Here is a 23319-nt window from a genome sequence, read left to right on the forward strand (position 1 = left end):
AGAAAGGCTTGTATTGCTATATACTTTCCTCCCAGGATGCCTTTGCTGTATCCCAAAGATGTTGGACAGTTCTGTTTTCATTTTCATTGGTTTCCATGAATTTTTAAATTCTTCTTTAATTTCCTGGTTGACCCATTCATTCTTTAGTAGGATGCTCTTTAGCCTCCATGTATTTGAGTTCTTTCCGACTTTCCTCTTGTGATTGAGTTCTAGTTTCAAAGCATTGTGGTCTGAAAATATGCAGGGAATGATCCCAATCTTTTGGTACCGGTTGAGACCTGATTTGTGACCTAGGATGTGATCAGTTCTGGAGAATGTTCCATGGGCACTAGAGAAGAATGTGTATTCCGTTGCTTTGGGATGGAATGTTCTGAATATGTCTGTGAAGTCCATTTGGTCCAGTGTGTCATTTAAAGTCTTTATTTCCTTGTTGATCTTTTGCTTAGATGATCTGTCCATTTCAGTCAGGGGGGTGTTAAAGTCCCCCACTACTATTGTACTGTTGTCAATGTGTTTCTTTGCTTTTGTTATTAATTGCCTTATATAATTAGCTGCTCCCATGTTCGGGGCATAGATATTTACAATTGTTAGATCTTCTTGTTGGATAGAACCTTTAAGTAGGATAGAGTGTCCTTCCTCATCTCTTATTATAGTCTTTGTTTTAAAATCTAATTTGTCTGATATAAGGATTGCCACCCCAGCTTTCTTTTGGTGTCCATTAGCATGGTAAATGGTTTTCCACCCCCTCACCTTCAATCTGGGGGTGTCTTTGGGTCTAAAATGAGTCTCTTGCACACAGCATATCGATGGGTCTTGCTTTTTAATCCAATCTGATAGCCTGTGTCTTTTGATTGGGGCATTGAGCCCATTTACATTCAGGGTAACTATTGAAAGGTATGAATTTAGTGCCATTGTATTGCCTGTAAGGTGACGGTTACTGTATGTTGTCTGTGCTGCTTTTAGGCTCTCTCTTTGCTTAGAGGACCCCTTTCAATATTTCTTGGAGGGCTGGTTTCGTGTTTGCAAATTCCTTTAGTTTTTGTTTGTTCTGGAAGCTTTTTATCTCTCCTTCTATTTTCAATGACAGCCTAGCTGGATATAGTATTCTTGGCTGCATATTTTTCTCGTTTAGTGCTCTGAAGATATCTTGCCAGTCCTTTCTGGCCTGCCAGGTCTCTGTGGATAGTTCTGTTGCCAATCTAATATTTTTACCATTGTAGGTTACATATCTCTTCTCCCGAGCTGCTTTCAGGATTTTCTCTTTGTCTCTGAGACTCGTAAGTTTTACTATTAGATGTCGGGGCGTTGACCTATTTTTATTGATTTTGAGAGGGGTTCTCTGTGCCTCCTGGATTTTGATGCCTGTTTCCTTCCTCACATTAGGTAAGTTCTCTGCTATTATTTGCTCCAATATACCTTCTGCCCCTCTCTCTCTTTCTTCTTTTTCTGCGATCCCAATTATTCTAATGTTGTTTCGTCTTATTGAATCACTTATCTCTCGAATTCTGCCCTCATGATCCTGTAGTTGCTTCTCCCTCTTTTTCTCAGCCTCTTTACTTTCCATCATTTGGTCTTCTATATCACTGATTCTCTCTTCTGCCTCATTTATCCTAGCAGTTAGTGCCCCCATTTTTGATTGCACCTCATCAATAGCCTTTTTGATTTCGACTTGGTTAGATTTTAGTTCTTTTATTTCTCCAGAAAGGATTTCTCTAATAACTTCCACGCTTTTTTCAAGCCCAGCTAGTATCTTTAAAGTCATGATTCTGAACTCTAGGTCCGACATCGTACCAATGTCCGTACTGAGTAGGTCCCTGGCTGACGGTACCACCTCTTGTTCTTTTTGCTGAGGTGATTTTTTTCGTCTTGTCATTTTGTCCAGAGGAGAACAGATGAATGAGAGAACAAAATGCTAACAGGTTTACAACGTCCCCAGCAAATATACTGTATACAAATCAGAAAAGTCCTGAAACCAGGGGAAAAGAAAGGGAAAGAAAGAAAAAAGAAAGAGGAAAAAAAAAGATAAAAACAAAAACAGAATACAAAAAAAGCAGAATGTGATCAAATATGATCAGGCTAGTGCATAGATCAGTGCCACACACTAGATTTTGGGCGTATTTTGGTCTGTTAGAAAAAAGTGCCTCCTAAAATTTTAAAGGAAGAAAGACATGTATGTACAAAATAAGGGTTGATACAATGAAGGGATGGAAGATGACTGTAAAGATGAAAATTATAAAAGACTTTATAAAAGGACTTGATAAGATAAGAAGTTGTTTGAAAAAAGAAAGAAGATTTAAAAAAAAAAGAAAAAAGGGAGAGAATGTGATCAGGCAGGAGACTAGAACAGAACCATACACTAGTGATTTAGGGTATATTTTTATCTGTTAGAAGAAACTGTATCTCAAAATTTTAAAGAGAGAACAACTTATATATATATGCCAAAAACAAGGGTAACTACTATGAAGGGATAAAATATGACTCTAAAAATGAAAGATAAAAAATGTTTTTTGTTTTTTTTTTTTTAAAGAGATTGATAAGATGTTGGTTGAAAAAGGGAAAAAGAAAAAGAAAAAAAAAACAGTTAACAAAAATTAACTTTGATGAACTAATGAATCATGGTAAAAAAAAGCCATGAATTCTATGTGCAGTATTCCCCTAGCGCTGGAGTTCTCCCGTTCTCCTTGATCGGTAAACTTGGTCTTGGCTTGCTGGCTGTTCGTGCTGATCTTCTGGGGGAGGGGCCTGTTGCTGTGGTTTCCAAATGTCTTTGCCGAGGCTGAATTGCCCCGCCCTTGTCGGTCCAGGCTAAGGAAGCTGCTCGGGTTTGATCTCAGGAGCTTTTGTTCCCTGCAAGTTCTCCGTACAGCCTTGGAGGACCAGGGCAAAAATGGTGGCCTCCCAATCTCCACCCGGAGGAGCTGAGAACTCGGGGCCCCGCTCCTCAGTGCGCCCCCAGAGAAAAGCAGTCACTCCCTTGTCCCCAGTCTCCGGCCGCACTCCGTGTTCACCCGGCCTGTGACCGAGCATTTGTATCTCTGGCACCCGACCCCGTGTGGAGTCTCCAAACCCAGCAGATCCTGTGGTGCGCTCCCGCGCCGCTCCTCCCGGGGGAGGAAGGGGAGTCTCCCCGGATCTGCCGCTTGTTGGGTCCCTGCTGGAGGAGCAGTGGTCCGACTGGGCCGCGGATCACAGTTTATGGCAACCCCGAACTGAGAGCGCGCGCCTCGGCTCCGACTCTGCAGCCGGTTTCCCCACTCCGATCCCTGGGAGCTCTGCCGCACTCAGGCACCCCCAGTCTTTCTATGACCCCAAGGGTCCTGAGACCTCACAGTCCCGCGAGGGTTCCACCCCCGCTTAGCCACTGGAGCGCCGTCCCTCAGCGGAGCCGACTTCTAAAAGTTCCGATTTTGTGCTCCGCGGCTCTAGCACTTGCCAGAAGCGGCCGGCGGAGGCCCCTCCCGCGCCGTCTATCCTCCCGAATATCGCCTCGGATTCACTTCTCTGCACGTCCTACCTTCCAGTAAGTGGTCGCTTCTCTGTTCAGAGAGTTGTTGCTACTCTCCTCTTTGATCTCCTGTTGAGTTCGTAGGTGTTCAGAATGGTTTGATCCCTATTCAGCTGAATTCCTGAGACCAGACGAAACCCAGGTCTCCTACTCCTCCGCCATCTTGCCCAGACTTGTTTAGTTAAAATGCAGCTTCCTGGGTGTCACCTTCGACCTACTGAAGACTATGTTCTGGACTCAGAGGCTGAAATCTACAGTTTTGTTTTATTTTGTTTTAAGATTTTATTTATTCATTTGAGAGAGAGAGCACAAGCATGGGGAGTGGGAGAGGGAGAAGCAGGCTTCCCGCTGAGCATGGAGCCTGATGCAGGGCTCGACCCCAGGACCCTGGGATCACGATCTGAGCCGAAGGCAGTAGCTTAACCAACTGAGCCGTCCAGGCGCCCCGAGATCTACAGTTTAAAGAAGCCCACTAGTGATATTACAAGATTATGAAGCCTTGAGTATGAAAAGCACCACCCTAGCCCCTCACTCGGGGCATTTTCTCCTTTTGCCTTGGCCTGGCCTTTGTTAGAACTGAGAGAGATTCCATGCCAACGGGGGGACAGAAAAGACAGAGCGAAAAGAGAAGAGTGGAGGCTTATACTCACTGCATATTTGTTTTCTCTGTGCGAAGATTGCCTGGCACGCCTGCACTAAGTTCTGCTTCCCTGCTCCAATCACAGACACCGACAGACTTTGCATAAATGCCTGCTTACCCAGCACATAATTATGCTGGGGAATGTTGATGGTGCCCTTGTAGTGGGGACATGTTGCAGATCACACAGGAACAGTGTGCAAATTCTTACAAACAGCTGTATACGTCCTTCCTTCCTCCTCTCCCCAGTATGCCAAATTTAAAAGCAAGTCCATTTTAAAGGATCAAGGGAGAGAGTCTCCTGAGGGACATATTTGTATAGCATCCTAAGAAAAGCAGCCCCATCAAGTTACTGTGGATTTTAGTGTTTACCCTTCCAGAAGAATCTCCAGTAACTCACATCACTGGTTTGTCAATGCCTCTTTCCTCCTTCCCAAGAAGAAACCGTTATCCTCATCTCTGTCAAGAGGGACACTAAGAGGACCCAGACAGAGGGGCTATGAAATGTACCCGCACTACTCAGCACTCGACACGGCGCTGCAGGAATTGCATTCGTGTCCATCTCTCCCCCTAAAATGTGACCCTTCAGGGTGGTAATCTTGGTTCTCAACTTTAGCCTCTAAGCCTGGCACCCAGTTGGTTCTCAGCAGTGATGACAGGAGAGGGGAAGGGGGAGGAGGGCAAGGAACAACTCATTCAAACCACTCTCATTTTTGAAATAAATACTTCATAAACCATCACTCCATCCAGAAACTCCATGGCACCTTTATTTTTAAAGAGCAGTGGGAATTGCAGGAGCTCTATAGCCCAGGACACTGGACCACAGAGCGAAGGAGAAGCTCATGGGCCGCAGACCTTAGGGGAGGAAGGACTTTCTGAAGGCGGAGGCAAAGAGGGGGCTGGACACTTTCCCATCAGAGGCAGCTGCTGAGGCTGGCAGAGAGGGAGAACAACAGAACAGGCCATCCTTCCACGTCCTTGGCCCATCTGCCGATCTCATTTGTCATAGGTGACTCATTCTCCTGCCTCCAAAATAGGTGTTAAGCTGCAAATGGGCAAAGTGTGCTTTTTAAATAAACTAGGAGAGAGCTTGCTGCTTAACAGAATCCTAGGGCAAACACGTCTAATGGAAACACATCAGGGTCCTTCCCACTTCAAGACCTTGGGACTTGCTCCTCCCACTTGCTGCCTGGAACACAAGCACCTCCTCTCCTCACGTGGCTCACTCCTGTCATCCACCAGCTCTCAGCTCCAATGGCCTTCCCCAGGAGCATTCCCTGGCCAGAAGAGTTCATCAGCACCTTCCCCTTCCCTTTACATAGTCTCAAGGCGGCTGTACCTCTACCTTGTAGCACTTTTGTCTACTGTACCTACACGCTTATTTTGTGATTGTTTATCTGTTTGCTAGAGAGTAAACCCCAGGAGGGTACAAAGCGCTCCGTCTTCACGCAGCACCCAGCAAAGGCCTGGTACAGACCTGGCATTTGGAGAACATTTTTGCACCAACAAACCATCACGCCCTGCATTAGCTATGTTTTACTGTTTGGGTTTTCCTAAACCACAGTCAACCGGCTCTGCGTTTAGTGAATTATAGGTCCTCTGATAGCCTGTCATGATCTGGATCTGAAGAGCTAGACCTGAGGAGAGAAGGAAGAAAGGCCTGGCCAACCCTACCAGTATTTTCCTGTTGGTTTTAAAGCCAAACTAGGATCTTGGGGACTCCTGAACTCCAACAAGCAACATTTGCTAGACCCTGAAGGAACTTCCTCAAGGACAGTAATGCAGAACCCCACCCGCCCCAAAGCCAGCCTAGATCTCTCTGTAGGACAAGATGAGGTTTATACCTTTTGAGATGGGCTGGAGGCAACCGGATCAGAGCTTAACATTAAAAGTGATACTGATCAGGGCTGAGCTGGCAAAACAGGGCTCCCCGGGGAGCCCTTCACGTAACTCGAATTTCAGGCACAGCTGGGCACAAATTTGCTCTCATATACATCATGATGAGTTGCTAGTTTCAGGAGGTCCAGTGATGATGGGAAATATAATGGGAAAGTCTTCTGTGCCAGAAGCTGCAACTGGAAATTAACAAAGAGACCATATGGAACCTCACACAGCCTTCCAGACTGGCAAGGAATGAAGACAGGCTCAGGGATAATGGAACAGATCTCCCCAACATTTCTCTAAGACACGACACAGAAAACAACATGTGTGTGCCAACAATTCACTCACAGGGCAGAAGACAAGTGACCCTCGGAAAGCAAATCAGAGGAGCAGGTACATCAGCCACTCAAAGGTCATGAGCGCCTTACTTTGTGCTTTGCGTCACGATGTCACTCATCCTCCCCCAAGCCCAACAAGTAGGTATGATCACTCTACTTTTATAGATGAGGAAAGTAATGCTCTAGCCAAAGACCCAAGCTTATACTTGGCAAGACTGCAAGGTGAACTCAGGTCAAAGAATGGGCTCTTCACTCTGAAAGGACTCAGCTTCAAAGAGTTGTGTCCCGGTTGTGCGGGCGTTGGGTTTCTTTTTCAGATTCACCCTGACTCTCAACAGCACCCCCATCTGTTGGTATCCATAATCACTATCAATCACTAAAAGAATGAGACATGTGTCCATCCATAATCACTATCAATCACTAAAAGAATGAGACATGTGTCCATCCATAATCACTATCAATCACTAAAAGAATGAGACATGTGTCCAAAGCTAGCATGACTTACTGGGGCCAGACCTCTGCAAAGAACAACTTGTCTCCATCCTGAAGGCATGGAAAATCCTGATCCAGAATAATTCACTCACTCACTCACTCACTCACTCACTCACTCACTCATTCATTCACTTACTGAGAAGCCTTCTGTGCTGGGCTTAATGGTAAAGGTCTGGGAACACTGAGCTCTATACAAGTGTATCCAGAAAACGGTTACAAAGTTGTAAGGTCCCAGCTTACAGATAGAGATTAGAATCGCCCCACAAAAAATGTTTTGCAGCATGTGTAGGATGTAGAATTTCCACCCACCAAAAACTATAAAAGTACACATGTCTGTAATTCTCCTATAGGCTTTCTTTCCCAGGAATACATCAAGAGGTGTGCTTAGGAAGAAATTCAAGTCAACACAATGCTTATTCACCACCTACTCTGTGCCAGGCATGCTAAGACTCAGGCTCTGACTTCAGGAAACATCCAATGATTTAAAAAGCTAAAATACAAATATATACAACTAAAATTGAGGAATAATACATAAAGTGTTATAGGAGTTGTTAATATTTTAAAAAATAGCCTCCACCCGTTCAGCATTTATTACACCAGATACTTTGCTAAGAACTTCCCAGGTAGAAGCCAGTTTATTCTTCATGCCAGCCCTGTAAGGTTGGCTAACATACTGGACATCCATGTCCCCTTAAGGAGCTACCCCTCAACCCTCCCTTCCACCATAGCATTCTTGGAGCCCCCACACCACTTTAGCCCCAGGTCCCAGGCCTGAATAATTAACATATTCTACCCAATTGTCAAGAGTGATTGGGGATGGGTATATAAAAACAGGTAAATCTGACAAGTCTCAATTCTGGGAATTTTGTTGGCACTACTGAGACATAAAAACTTCATGATGATATAAATTTGTACTTGCCATGAGCCACCACATGGAATTAATGAGCTTGAGAACAAAACCAACATAGGGGAAAGAAAGCCCTAAGACTGGGGGATGGGGGAGTGTCTGGATCCAATCTTCCCTGAAGTCATAGCTTATCAGTAGAATCTTCAGTTATAAAGTAAGTTTTTTTTTTCCATTTAAGCCAGCTTGAACTAGATTTCAGTTACTTGAAATCTAGAGTCCTCACCAATAAGAGTGTTACCATTCCCACTTAACAAATGAAAAGTCAAGGATTTGGAGAAGACAAATAATCTGTCTCCCTTAAATTTAATTAACTAAGGTATGGAGGCCACATGGTAGTATGCATTGAGTCAGCCTGCTCAAATGCCAGGGGCAAATTTTTTCCCTCCATTCACCAGGGCCAAGGTGGAGACATGCAAGTCACCTTACCATGCTCCTTTTTCTGCATGGTGGGTTCATTTCTTATTTACCTTTACAGTGAGCGGGTAGTCCTCTGGGGTCCCAGTTTTACCCAAGGGTCTATTAAATTCTTCATTCTGGGCACTGTCTCCTTTCTTAGAAGTACACAACAATGGTGCATCTTAAAAGTAATGGCATCTTATATTAGATGAAATAGGGTAAGAAAATACTTGTAACTTTGGGCAAATTATTTAATTCCTTAGAGGAAATTTATTTTGTTTGTAGTTACCTCATCTGGGAAGAGATCCGCGGTGAGCCTAGGTCTGAGGAATTTCCTAAGGGACATTCATAGTCACCTCACCAGAAGAAAGGTAAAAGGAGTCATCCTGAAAGTGTTCAAGTTCAGATACTGAGTGTGTTTGGTGTGAAATACATTACGTAAATAAGATATGATTATAAAATATTTAATTACTAACATTACTGCCTCTCTCCATGCAAGATAAAAGAGTTGAGCTAATGATTAGGTCCCACTCCTCTAGGGAAGTAGCACAGGCCCCAGGATCCATTTGGGACCACTTCTTGCTTTTGAAAATAATCTCATCAGCCTAGAGAAGAGGACTTATCCTCTCAGCAATCCAGTTCAGCAGAAGCACTACAGGGCAGGACTGGGGGAGGACCAGGAGAGGCAGGGGAACTCAGCCTAGGAAGGTCAACTGGCAAGAAGTTCTCCCATCCTTGCCAGGCAAGAACGAGGTTTTCTCTGGCAAGGACAAACTGAAGGTAAGGACAAAAAACACGAGAATGGTCTCAGGCCTACTGACTCCCAAAGTGTCTCTTTACAATGGCTCCTGTGAAATAATTATTTCTATCAGTGGTCATTTAGTACAGGGGATTTAAGATAGTGGGTTCATTAAAGAGTCAGGATCACAAACTCATTTAAGTCTCCTTGAACTTGTTTAATCAAAATGATTTTCTGCTACTCTCTATTACAAGCCGAGTTTCTGTGGTGACAGATTAATGACTGATCCACTAAGCCATACCACCTCTCTTGTCACCAACTCTACTGACTGAGCCAGCCACTATTCTATCAATAAGCCCCATTTGCCCTTGAAACTCATGACGGCTGAGATGTTAAGATCAAGTGAGCAAATCAGATGCTCACTGCCACCCCAGTTCTGCTACGGAGACCACCAAATCCCACAGAGTGTACATCAAGAGGAGAAAGAAGGCAGGCTGGTCCTTGTGGTCTCATTAGAATTACAAACTCAGGTCACTCCAGACTAAGATAAATGCCAGCCAAGGCAAAGTTTCTGATTCTTCAAGCCTGCTCAAGGTAATTATCCTGGAGTTAAATGTCAAGTCTAGTTTCATGTGTGCAAAAGAAAAAAAAATGTCATGTTTGGTGTAAGCAACAATATTATTTTAATCAAATCAGAAGCTCATTATTAGCAGAAGGTAAGCCCTGATGTGACCCCTACAGTAAGCCATATCTTACCTGGGTTCCGTTCTACTTTGTCTCAAACTAAGATTCTTCACTGATTGCCCTCAGACATAAAGTAGGAAAGACTTACAATGTGATATCAAAGGAGCCTCACATCCTAAATCCACTCCACTCTTGACTGATTGCAATGCACAGCAAGAATCTGGAATCAGACTGCCTGGGTCCAGTCCAGGCTCCTCCACAGCCCAGCTCTGTAACTTGGGGCAACAGCCTCAACCTCCCAGTAAACCATCAATAATAGTACTTCTCTCCTAGGATGGTTATGAATTTTAAATGAGATAATATATGTAAAGTACCTTAGACAATGTGCTTGGTTAATGTTAGGTATTATCTATTTATGCAATGTTTAAATTTTTTAATTACAACCAGAATGTACAAATGTTATAAGAAAAAAACCTATTAAAAAAAAACTAAGAAAGAAAGAAATGCCTGAAAGCCTTAAAAGATTTCCTCCAGTAGACAAGAGATTACTGAGAGAAGAGATGACATTATTTACCTTGTGCACGCTTACAGCCCACACTGCCTAGCATATACTAGACAATCAGATAGATGTGGGAATGAATGTGCAAATAAATGTAAGAACGAACAGAGGAAAATTTCCTTAGAGGAATGACTATGGAGACCGAAATCACGCTGAGGAAAAATCCAGAGAATGACTGTAGCATCTTGACCCCTCAATCTCAAACCACAGAGAAGTTAAATGTATGCCAGCAGAAAGCCAGAAATTATTGTACAACCTAATACAAACATCTACCTTCTTCATCTACTTCTCAATACTGTATATGTGCAAAAGTCTCAGTCTCCATCTGACCAAAACATCCCAACTGCTCATCTTTATAAAAGAATGAGGACCAAACAGACCACCAATACATTTGGGAGCAAACATCTCAACATTATTCTGTTTCTCCTGGATCCCTCACTCTAGGCAACAAGCCATGGAGTGGTTCTGAAAGTTTTGTTTCTGTAAAGGAGACAGTTATTAAGTGTGTACCTTGAGCAACAGGACCACTTCAAAGTGCCAAGTAGTGGCTCTCAGGTCATCCCTGGCAATGTCACAGAGCACTCAATGCAGGGGACCATGGCACACAGCCTGCTATCATTTCCATTTCAAAGCGAGCCCAATAACAACCACCAAAGGGTATCATCAACATTCTAAAAGGAGACTTTAGTTTTTAGTTTCACAAGGTCAAAAATCACTTCTAAATCTTTCTCCCCCAGGTGTCTGGGTGGCTTAGTTGGTTGAGCAACCAACTCTTGGTTTCAACACAGGTCATGATCTTGGGGTCGTGAGATCAAGCCCCGCATCAGGCTCTGTGCTCAGTGGGAGTCTGCTTGGGATTCTCTCTCTTCCTCTGTCTCTCCTCTCTCTCCCTCTGCTTCTCCTCTCTCTCCCTGGCTCGCTCTCTCTCTCTCTCTCTCTCTCTCACCGTCTCAAAAATAAACCTTTAAAAAATAAAAATTTAAAAAATTAAAAATAAATCTCTCTCACCTGAGTGCAATAAAGTGACAAGTCAGGGGAAAGGCAACAAGCTTTCTTTCACAGTGACTTTCAAATATTGACAAGCATCACAACGGTAATCTCAGGACACGGTGTCCGTAAGTTATCAGTGGCTTCAACAAAACAACTAGAACACTAACAGAGAAGCTAAGCTTTGTCAACCCTAAGCAAGACCTGGCTCAGTGCAAACAATCGGGCTCGCTGAGCAACTGTCCCGTTAGCTGGGTCTTTGTCCACTGTCCACTGAACATCCGGTTTTTAGAGCAAGCAACCTTTTACTGCCTGGACCCAGGGAACAGAGGCTTTTTGGTTACTCCAAGTAAATGACCCAATGAAGATGCTTGAAGGTGGAGTAAAGGAGCACCTAGTTTGAGTTTCACAACTTTGAAGAGGTTACTAGCCACAGCTGGTATCACAAGACCCCATGAAACATATCAAATGGTTGATGAGAAAACCTGTCTGGGATTTTTTTAACATTTTGAGATGTTTTTAATGGTATGCTGGATTAAATATTCATTTTAAAAGAATATATGCTGGTAAAAATATTAACACCTAAAATTCTCCAGAAACAAAAAAGCAGTGTGTTTGAACATAAAAGCATTTCTCTTCTTATTAAGCTTCAGACATTTTTACAATATTTAAGGCAGCCTAAACATTGTAAGAATTACCGAGAATGTTTGTTTTAAAATAGAGTTTTCCAGCAATCATTCTGAAAGTACGGAATCAGGCTCTCCAGGGGAGGAGTCTGGGTGCTAGAATTTAACAAACACCCCAGGGGAGCCTCATGATCAGTCAGGTTCTGGACAACAGTGACCCAAGGATAAAAGAATGTCACCATTTGCAAGATGAGAAATGGAGAAAAACTCAAATTCTAAAAATTTAAAGCTTAATGGGAAATAAGGATAATATCATGCTTATGATACACTAAGACTAGAAACTCTTGAGCAGACACAAAAGCACAGTGAACCTTTCCACATCCTGAAAGTCAACAAACGCAGCTGCTTTCAACCCGACCGAGGTGCCACTCTAACCAAGGCATCGGCAAAGGTGTCCTTCTCTTTTCCACCTGGCCCAATTTAAGCATCTGCCTTGTCCCTCAACTCTAGCCCAGGTAAGCATCTGCCTTGTCCCTCAACTCTATCCAAAATGTAATGATAAAACAAATTTTAAAAAGCAAAATTATTTCTACCCTATTGAGTCCATGAGTGAATGCTTCTTTGGGGGCACCTTTGGGGCAGTTCGGCATCTTTTTCAGCCTCAGGCAAATAAAGTCGGTGCAGGACTCCTCCGAACTGAACAGAAAGCAGGATGCAAGATGGTTAACAGAGCCGGTCAGGGACAGGAGGAGGTGGGGGAAGCACAGAGGAAGTCCGCCGCATAAGGCAAGCTCAAAATAACTGTGAAAGTTCATTTAATGTGTCTGAAAGCACCTTTCAAAGAGAAGCAGCCCATAGTCAATTAGAGAAAGGAAGAGGAGGAGAAGAGAGAGGAGGGAAAAGCCCTCACTCGAGGCTATGGGCATACCTGCTCCTCAGGAATGGGACCTGGAGAGGTGCCCTTTACAAAGTACAAGAAAATATCTGGACTCACTGGATTTCCTCATACTTTTCCCCTGCAAGGGTTTGGGGCTACCAGAAATGGGGCTAGACAAATCCAGTAAAGGGAGGGTGCCTCCCACACATCTCCCACCTAAAAGAGCCCTGTGACAAGAGCAGAGGCTCTGTGGTGAGGGTCTCTCTCAAGGGCAGGAAATCCTCATGTGAAGTATCATACAAGTTCTCTCCCGGTCCCCTCCAGGCACACGGCCCCAGCCACCTGGGAGAGCCTTTGAAAGAGCTGTCGGCAGCAACCCCCCCCCCCCCACCACCACGTAGCACCCGAGCGGTCGCCATCTGCTGGAAACACTATGCCAGGTGCTTCTTGTCCAGCATCCTCTGGGACATCCCCGTGCAGTAGCAGCCCTGGGGCAGAAACAGGCAGCACATGTGCCTCCCGGGACTCCCCCAGAAGAGCAATCCTCTGCCACCCAGGCTCCTCTTCAGGGCAGGAGACGGACTCCATGAGTGGCCTGCTCCCTTTCCCCTCAGACACCGAGGGTCAAAACCACCACACCTCCCCCACACCACTACCATCAACCTTTGATGAGCCCCATTGCCATGACCCTCCAAAGCTCCTAGAACACCTGTCTCTCTTAATAAATCAGCCGGGCTCAGCCCCAAGCGTAACATCTGCAGCACGGACTCTTCTGGCACAGCCTGGAGATGGTCCAAATCACTGCTGCCCCCAGGAAGGTTCTCTAGGGCGCTCGGTAAAGTCAACCACCAACGTTAGGGGAACGGAGGGCCTGAGGAAGCCTCCCTCTGAGCTGCTTGCTGTTCATACCATGTCAGTCAGTCACCTCCCCCAGTCCCATGATAACACACACCTGGACCACAGGTCGCAGGCAAAGAGCATCAAGCCTTCGAAGTTGTCTTTAAAGTTCTTCTCTGGCAAGAGGCAGCCTAGGAACCCCGACCGACAAGCTGCGGGGGCAGGTGTGCACCAATCCCCGCTCCACCCCGCCCCAGAGGCCCCCTCCCTGAGAGGCTCCCGGGCCCCGCAGGGCCTGGCAGCAGCAGCGGTACTCACGTCTCGAAAGCGGTTCCAGTACTTGTCCCGGTCGTACTGGGAGACGGTGCTCAGCCACCGGTCATTGTCTAGAAAATTGTCGTTGTGGGGGCCCGCGCCGCCGGCGAGCGCGTCCGGGTGCCGGCTCTCCACCTGGAGGAAGCACCACGCCGCGGCCGCCGCCGCCAGCACCGCGATCGCCGGCATCTGCGGGCAGGGGGCACGCAGGGGCGTGAGGCGGGAGGGCAGGGCCAGGCGAGCCCCCCGCGCCCTACCGCGCTCTCCGCGCCTCCGCGACCCGCCCGGGCTGAAGGGACTGGGGCTCTCACCGCGGGGACACGGTCATCCCCGCACACCCCGGGGCGCCTGTCGCGGATCTAGAGACCCGGGGACCCCTCTCACGAATGGGGGGCTTAGTTACAAATGAAGAGGCTGCGTCACAAATTAGGGGCTGCTCCCAAACTATAGGGGACCCCTGTCGCCTATTCTCCGGGTGCCCTACAGACCGCTACTCTCAGATCAGGGTTTTCAGCAACCCTCCCCAAAAACGGGGAGCCCCGGGTCGGCAAGCCGCACTCCCATAGACGGTGCCCAGAGCTCTGGGGTAGGGAAGGGGAGAACAGGGCTCCGAGCACCAGCCCAGGCTCTGGCCCAACGGGGCGCAGGGTGCGGAGGTGGGGGGTCCCCCTGGCCCGCCCTGCCGCCTCGGCAAGAGGGGCGCGCGGAGACACCCCCAGGCCCTGCCCCTGCCAGCCTCCCGGTGGTCGCGGGGAGGTCCCAACTACGCCAAGTTGGGGCGCGGGGTTCCGCGGGGCACGTACCGTGGGGGCCGGCCCGGGTCCGCACGTCCGAGTTGCTCGAGCTCGCGTGGCGCGGTTGCAGAGGAGGCTGATCCGCCGCGTCGCTCTCCAAAGCTCCTGCCACCCGCCGCCGCGCGTCCGGCCGCTTTGTGAGCCCGCAGCGCTCTGGCTCCGCTCGCTCTCCGGCTCGCTCGGGCGCGGCGACCGCGGGCGGAGGAGCCCGAGCGCACGAGCCGAGGCCTTTGGCGACCCCTGGCGGCCGTGTGCTGCCGTGCCGCCCGCCCGACAGCCGCGCCGCCCCTGGGCGGGCGGCCTGGGACGTGGTTATCCACAGCTCAGTGCGGGGCTGAAACAAGCTTTCAGGCTCAAGCAGCGGACAGCCAGCGGAAGCGACTGAGGATACAAGGCCAAGAAGCCGGCCAGCGTTTAGACATTCTCAAAAGGAAGGTCGTCGGGCCACCCAGGTCAGCCTCACCTAGGTCGGGGGAGGAGAGGGCTTCTTAAAAATGCGGATTCCTGCTTCAAGCTCCAGACTCGCTGAATCAGCATTCCTTAGGAGCCACCCCCACCCCCACCCCCCCCCACCCCCGGCCCCAGGTGAGTGAATTTCTGCACTGGCCATTCCTGGTCGTGTGCCCACCTGCGTCTCTGCACTCCCATGCCCCATTACCATGCCCACTGCTGTCAATCCCTTAAACCAGTCCATCTGACCTCCATTTCTATAATTTCTACATCCTTGTACCCCCACGGCGGACCTGTGTGTATCTTTTGGTGTTCTTCTGCAGAGAAGCCCATGTCTGCTTGTGTTCCCATCCTTTGAGAACCGGCCCTGGCACCAGCCTGTTGGATTTTCCTCGAGGGCAGGAAGGAGAAAGAGGAAAACTAAACCAGGTTTCAGGAAGAGGACACAGGACACAGACAGGGAGGGGAGGAAGAGGGGGGAGGGCGCGGCACTTGACCTCCTCCCCCCGCCCCCCCCACCATCTGGTTTCCAGCACCTGGTCGAACAGGGCTGGAAAGGAATTAATGCAGTGCCCTGTGTGCATACGGGTGACACTCACCTGCCGCCTTTCTCTTGTACAAACACACCCCATTCCCCAGACACCAGAGTGCTCTTTTAAAACACACCTGATACCTTCGCCCCTCTTCCTTCAACGCACACACTTAAAAACCTTCACGTTGCTTTCCTGATGAAAACCAAACTCTGAGTGAAGCCCCCAGACCCTGCACATCCGTCCCCGCTCCGGCTGCCTCTCAGGCCACTCCTTCCTCCTTTCCGGACTTCTAGGACACGTTGGTCTTGGTACAGACCCCAGTGGGGGTAAGTGAACTGGGTGCTCACTTCTGCCTGGGCCACGGTCCACGCCCAGCCCAACATGAGCTTCATTAATTCACCCCTGTAGCTTATACATCCTGACCTCTTCACAGTAACTCTTGCTAAACCTGTGGACCAGGCCAAGACCCTAGTGAGGCTCTCCTTAAGAGCACCCTTCTCCAGCTGTCAGCTCCCTGCTCTTGAAATCCCTTACTCCACGTCTGTGCTCCCTACCTGGCTGCAGCGAGGGGAGGGCGGAGGCCACATTTGGCTCATTCACCTCTGCCCCCACTGCCCAGAGCCACGCTCCTGACACACAGCGAGTGCTCAAAAAAATAGGTGATGAATGAATGAATGAATGAATGAGTGGCACCCAGCTGTGGCCTGGGACCACACCTAGCCAACACTCCCCAACCTGTGTGGTGTGGTCAGGTATGAGTTGTGCCACAACTAACTTGGTTGCATGTAGTTTCATGTACGGAAATTGGACTGTGATGTTTCCTAAAAAGTAGCAGATGCTTATCCCAACATTGCTCTGACTGATTTACATTCCTAGAAGCATTCTGGAGAGGGAGAAAAAGGAGTGGAGGTACAGCTAATATATTGGGGACCACATGTCATCCATAGTTTATTTTATCATGGAAATATGTTCGGTATTTCAGGGTCGTGTCCTGGCTGGATCAGAGTGGGAAAGAGGTTTAGAAATGATGGAGAGAGCATTTCTTAGTTTTCACAGAAACCCAATCAAGCAGCCACTTCACCATTTCTCTGCCCAATTTGACAGCAAAACTTCTCCAAAGAGTTGTCCCCAAATGTCATTCTGCCTCCTCAGCTCCAGTTCTTTCTTTCTTCCACCCACTCTCATGTGCTTTTCATCCTCACTGACTGAAGTGACTTGTCACCATCAGCAACCTCCTCCAAGTCATCACACTGAGTGGGAGACCTCCCCTTCTTGGCCTCTGAGAGGTTTCTTGAGGCTCCTGTGGCACCAGCCCTGCTGGCTCTCCCACTCCCCACTGATCATGCCCACCGGTCATTTTCAGGGCTCAGGCCTGGGCCCTCTGCTCTGTCTACACCGTGTCCCTGGGTGTTCCTATCCAATCCTGTGCGGAGATTCTGCAGTTGCATTTCCAGCCTCGAAGGGTCTGGTGACTTTCAGCTGTACGTCCAACTTCGTACTTGACATCTCCTCCACATGACCCATGGGTGTGTCAGACTGGACCAGGTGAAACCAAGAGTCTAGATTTCCCTCCGTGAACCTGTGCTCTGAGAGATTCCCTATTGCAGTAAATGTAATCCCATGCACATGGCTGCAAAGGCCAGAAACCCGGGAGGCATCTTCAGTCTCTTCCTTGCCCTCGCCCCTCACCTCGTATCTATCAGCAAGCTGACCTGTTCCACTGCGCACCGCCCCTCCAATCCATCCACTTCAGTCCACCCACATGGCACCCTGGGGCCCACAGCCACTGCTTCTCACCTGGAGGACTGCACTGGCTTCTTGGTTCATCTCCCTGATTCTTTCCTTTCCCCTCCAATCCATTATCCATTCAGGATAATCGCTTCCAAACAGAAACCACTCCCTTGGGAAAAAAAAAAAAAAAACCATTCAATGGTTCACTGTGACACCAAAAAAAAAAAAAAAAAAACCACCCAAACTCCCTCCCATGACTGAGGAAGCCCATTCCATCTGGCCTCTCTCCCTCCCTCCCAGTCCCTGGATTCTTGCCATGCTCCTTGTCATGGTTTTGCACACATGCCAAGCATGTTCTCACCACAGGTACTCGGAACTGGCCAGGTCCTTGGCCTGGAATGTACTCTCCCTGCCCTTCCTAGGTCAGCTGTTTCTTAGCTGTCTGATCTCAGCTCGGTGTCACCTCTCAGGGAAGGCTTCCCTGACCACTTCATCTAAAACAGGCCCTCCCCAGCCCAGCTGCATCACCACTCTCTAGCCTTGTACCTGGTTGTCCCATAAGAGTATTTGGTTCCTTTGTCTCTCTCTTTCCCAGTCCAAATATTAGTTCCAGGAGGATATACATAGCATCTTTTTGACTCCTGTATTCCCAGGCTTATCTCAGAGTCTGACAGTCAATGGGCACTCAATAAATATTTATCAATGAATGAATGAATGAATGAATGAAGCAAGCACATTCCATAGTCCTTCATGCATTCAGAAGTTTAGAAACTGTCTATAGGCGTTTCCTTTGGTAGCCCTTAAATCCCTTGTCCTGAAGATCCAAACTCTGCCTTTCTGGCAGGGCCTGTCCCCAGTTTAATCAGAGGGCATCTGCTCTTGGCAAGCCTCCAACTTCACAACTGGAACCTTCCCTGGAACCACCCACCGGGGTGGGAAGGGCAGCCAGAGCACCACGGGCAGGTGTGGGGATGCTGGATCTGGCCAGAGCCGAGAAAGGACGTAACCTTGGAACAGGGGCAAGGAGGCTGGAAGCTGGAGACCTGCCATCAGCACAGCCAGCACTTGAGGGCAGAAATGTCAGATTTATTCAGCTGCGGGAAGTACCCAGGACCAAAATCAATACTGAGCCTTGGGGCTATATTTCTGCTTTTCATTGGCTAACACACAACTATAATAACTCCTTGTTTTAACATAGTTCTTACTTCCAAAGTGCTCCATATGTTTTATTTTCAGTTTAATGGATCCTCAGACACGTGCTCCTGGGTATTCTGAAACAGACATAACTATCACCATTTTATGCTGAGGATAGGAGAGCAGAGAAAGGTCAGATGAATTGCTGAAGGTCACAGAATGAGGAAGGTGGATCTCGTAGTGGAAAGTTCTGAGTGTAGCTCCCGCTCCACAATGCTCTGCTGGCTAGAATGACCACCCACTGGGCTCCATGGGATAAAATAGGTGCCTGAGATACTCACCTTGTCATCAACCCAGATTTATGTTTAGCTGCAGACTCCTATCTCCCTCCCACATGGCATCTCCCTTTGGCCATCTTGCCACCACTTTGAATTCAGTGTGTCCAAAACGGAATGCCTGACCCATGCCTCCTCACTAAACCTGCTCCCTACCCGTGTCCCCACCTCAGGAAAACCAGCACCACCCCAAACACCAGTGTCATTCTGACCCCTTCCTCAGCCCCCACTTTCAATGAGTCACCGACATGTCAAGTCTCCCTCTGCGGTATTTCCCGGTGCACCCACTCTGCCCCCTGCTACACCTCTAGAGTCCACTCCCCCACCACTGTTCATCTGCACCACATGGAGTCCCCTACAAGGGTCTCTGCCTCTCCGCCAGACATGTGTGATTCACTCTCCATACGGGCACCAGACGGGTCCTCTCTCAGTAGAAACGTGACCGCTTCTCTCTCCTTACTGACCTGCCAGTGCTGTCAGGAAGAAGATCAAGCACCTAACCCTGACTCCCTCTATACCCTGCTAAACCTGGATGCTACCAGCCCTTTCCTCCTTTCCCTCTAATCACCTGCCCCCCGCCCACTCCACTCCAGGGCCTATTTGTGGGGGCTCCCTACAGCCTGGATGCTTCTCCTCACTCCCTGCCCTTCTCCCCGCCAGCCCCTGCTTACCCTTCAGATTACAGCTTCACGCTAAGTCCTCAGAAGAGGCTCTCCTGACCCCAGCCTCCTCACTGCACTCATCACAGCTGTAAAATGTCCATCCTCCACCAGACCCTCAGGGCACAGAGGTCTGGGCATGTCTGTCTTGTTTGCTGTTGACCCCACAGTGCTTAAAAAAGCATCTGGTACCTAGAAGGTACTCAATAAATATTGAGTGAATCAGTGAATGCTTATGGCTCAATGTATTTATTTCCCTCCCTTCTCAAAAGCAAAGCAGCTCCCAGGTTTCTGTCCGTATCTTCACCCCCAAACCCTCCATGGATGGAAGCTGGAAACAATGAGGGATGACGTGACCACTCCATTCCCAGGCTGCCTGCTGCTTTGAGGCTGAACATATCCCAGCCCCAAGAAGAGGACAAATGAAATAGGTACGTTTCTTGGCACCACTGAAAAGAGCTCACCCAGCAGGGCCTGTAACTTTTACGAAGGTGTCGATTTCTCCTATTGATTATATGTATACAGCTGAGCCAGGCTCACTCCATCTCCCTGCATACCCCATGGCCATTCCCACCCCACACACATACCATCTTGCTCTCTTTCCCCCCATGCAGAGCCACGGTGTATGGGCAGCCCAGCTTGGGAGAAATTGATTTTAAGCAAATGAATACCTCACAAATAAATGAAAATAACCATCAGAAAAGACTAATGGCCAAGTAACTACCTAGGGACAAAGTAGAGGGAGCCAAAGTCCTGCCCACAGAGGGAAAAAAAAAAACACAAGAGTGTGACATTACTAGGAACATTTGCTGATGTGCACTGGACATGTCACAGATACTACAGTCCTATGTGTTATCTAATACAATGTTCACAACAACCTCCTATAAAGTAGGCACCAAGATAAGTCCCATTTCACAGATGGAGACACTGAGTCCCAGGGCTGTGTAACCACTCATCCAGAATCCCTCAGTGAGTAAATGAAAGAGCCAGGATTTGAACCAGGCACTACCTGATGTCAAAGGTTCCCTCCGACCCACCAGAGCACTCAGCCCCACCACCACCACCTCCCACCCTGCCCTCTGCGTTTCCCTCATCTCTCACATGAAATCTCACACTAGTAAAAAGTCACCTTTTCATGTAAATGGGCTGTTCCTAATTCATTATACACAATATCTGTTGTTCTCATGAACTTTAGTGCTCGTTTCCATGAAATGTATAGTCAGCAATATGTTAAAATGGGAAATCATGCTAATTATTTATGATTGTGACTGTCTATGCTTCAGAAGGCACTGACAACTGGGACTCCTTGAACATGGTACCAAATGGCTCAACAGGACTCGGGATCCATGATGAGGATGTAACCTCACCAGCATGGGGTGTAAAATAGAATTTGGGCACCAGGGGTCACATGTTTGGTCTTCATCCAGGAACACTAAGGCCCTTTCTACATCAGAGAGTGATGGCTGCTTACAGGACGCCTGGTGAAATGGGGTGAGGTGCTGTCTTGACCCAGTTCTGTGGTCCTGTGGGGAAAATGGAATCAGGTGCCCAAAGACTGTGGAACAGAGACTTCCAGGGACAGATGCATCTGTGAAAAGTCACTGGGGATGAGGGAGCAAACTCAGAATCTTCATTTCATCATTCAACAATGAGCTATGGAGCAGACCCTTTGTGCCAAGCTAGATGACCCTTGGGACACAACTGTTGAATGGGACAGATAGAGCCCCTGCCATCATGGAGCTTATTCTAACAGGGAAGACCTCAATGCTGGTTTGCAGCACTGGAGGCAAGCTTGGCCCAGCTGGTGAGAATTCATCTCTGTTTGATTCCTCTGTGCTCTTGCAGGTCCCCAAAAATCTCTGACACCCTTCTGCCTAGAACATTCTCCCAATTCCTCAGTAGCTAAAATAATCCCTGGAGTTTGTGAGACGCTGTCAGCTGTCAGATGCATCCCTTTTCAGAGAAGTTAAAGCAGCACGCATCAATAAAACAATGCAGTGCCTACCTCAGAGGGTTATCAAGAAGATCTGGAGAGGTTAAAAAACTTGCTCAGGATAATAAGGGATCTGATCCCAGGCATTGTGGCTTCTAAGTCCATCTCTACACCTTGAGGTGGGGCAGCCTCACTCATTTCCCCTTACACTATGCTCTGAGTTGGGAAATAGGAAGATACCTCATCTCTGTGGACTGAACAACAAGCCCTTAGAGACTTGAAGATAATTATCTTTTCTGCTCCCAGAAAAGCCATCTAAGCTCCTTTTTTTCCTCATTAAACAATGGATCGTGGATCACATCAAAAACTAATGATGTATTGTATGGTAACTACCATAATAAAATTTAAAAAAAAAAGATGAGAAAACACCCATGTGTTGGCCTCAACCTTAATACACAGTACAAAGATTCACAGTGGGCTGGCAGGAACCTTCTTCCCTCTCAGGGTCAACACCAGAATTCAGCCCTTAGAAGTGTTTTAGCTTGGGGATCATGCCGGTTCACACCTTGTGGAGATGGAGGCCAGGGATTACCAAGTCAACAGAGAGCTTGGTGGTCCACCAGAGAGCAAGGGCTGGTGCAAAGAGCCCCAGCTCAGCAAAGATCCCAAGACTGAGCACAAAAATGGAGTTCTTCATGGAGGAAGCTCTCCAAGAATCTTTCAAGCTGAAATGGAGATGAGAGAGCAAATTTGGAGCTGGAGAAGCCACACAGATCCAAGTGGGCCTTAGAAACACAATAAAATGAACCAGACTAGTCTGCTGAGCACCCAGAGGAGCCCAAGCATTAACTGTCTTACTGGAACATGAACTAACTGGAAAGGATTTCTAAGACCATTGAGTAACTAACTTTGAACTAAAACCAAACTTCCCATAAATATTTCCTACCCAAACTCCCCAAGTGGAATACAGATGGGTCAACAAAGACCAACACACTAAACTGAACCGGCTCAAGCCCCCAGGAATGAACAATGCAATGAAGGCATCATCTCAAGGAGAGACAGTACCAGAAGGCCTTTTGATATATCAGTAAGACAGTTTGTGTCAGTAAGACACAAACCTCCATCATTGTCCTAACTACCCACAGCCCGGAGGCCCTGATAAACCCTGGTTCAAACACCAGCTCAGCCTCCTAAAACACCAGCTCAGCCTCCTATGGGCTGTGGACTCTCAGACTAGTTGATTAATCCCTCTGGACCCATTTGTTTCCCTGTAAAATGAAGAAAATAATGGTGTACCTTCTTTATATGGCTGTGAGGAGGATTAAGAGGGATGTAAAACTTGCCTAATGTCTACGCATGGGAAACACTATAAATATGATGTGTCAGTATCAATGCTGCTCCTATAAGATGCTTTACAATGTACCGTGTGATTTCTTATTAAAGTCTCACATATGCGGCTCACACAAGCAGGAGCATTCACCCCTTTAGAAACTGAGACACACAGACTCAGAGTAAAAATTTTAATCACTTGCACACTCCTCTCCACTAGATTTTTCTTAAAAGTCAAAGTGTTGGGAAGAATTTGCCTGGCTACATGCAGATTTGCCTATAATTTACAGGGGCCTACAACTATGAAAGACATCCTCAGGCAATTTGCAAGTTAAATTTGTATCATTTCACTCAAGGCCTGAAGTAAAAACAGAGTTATCGGGCCAAGGAGAGCTGTAGGGGAGACAGCAGGGGTCCCGAGAAGCTCTCCCAAGACTTTCAGTGGGAGAACACTAAATTTAGAAAGTTAGTGTGTGCCCAACAAAGGAATATTATGCAGGTCATTAGAAGGATGGCTATAAAACCCATGAAGCAATATGGAGACACAAAGGGTAATAAAAGAAAAAATAAAGTTGTAGAATTGGATGTCCAGAAGGATTTCAGCAGGAAAGAAGGTAGAAAAAAACAAGTAAACACTCCAG

General features: G+C 47.6%; 1 protein-coding gene across 2 annotated transcripts in view; it reads right to left on the bottom strand.

The window, feature by feature from the left end:
• Window positions 1-14726, bottom strand: part of SPOCK1 (SPARC (osteonectin), cwcv and kazal like domains proteoglycan 1) — a 600543-nt gene extending 585817 nt beyond the window's left edge. The window contains exons 1-2 of one of the 2 annotated variants that reach the window (XM_027607079.2): window positions 14584-14726; window positions 13784-13969 (exon numbers count right to left, since the gene is read on the bottom strand). In XM_027607079.2, coding sequence (XP_027462880.1) covers window positions 13784-13969 — 186 coding nt within the window. In that variant the 5' untranslated portion in view covers window positions 14584-14726. The remainder of the gene's footprint in view (window positions 1-13783; window positions 13970-14583) is intronic. The other variant, XM_027607077.2, reaches the window with a different exon arrangement.
• Window positions 14727-23319: the final 8593 nt, after the last annotated feature.

Source organism: Zalophus californianus, chromosome 5 (genome assembly GCF_009762305.2).
Source record: "Zalophus californianus isolate mZalCal1 chromosome 5, mZalCal1.pri.v2, whole genome shotgun sequence".
Taxonomy (NCBI): domain Eukaryota; kingdom Metazoa; phylum Chordata; class Mammalia; order Carnivora; family Otariidae; genus Zalophus; species Zalophus californianus.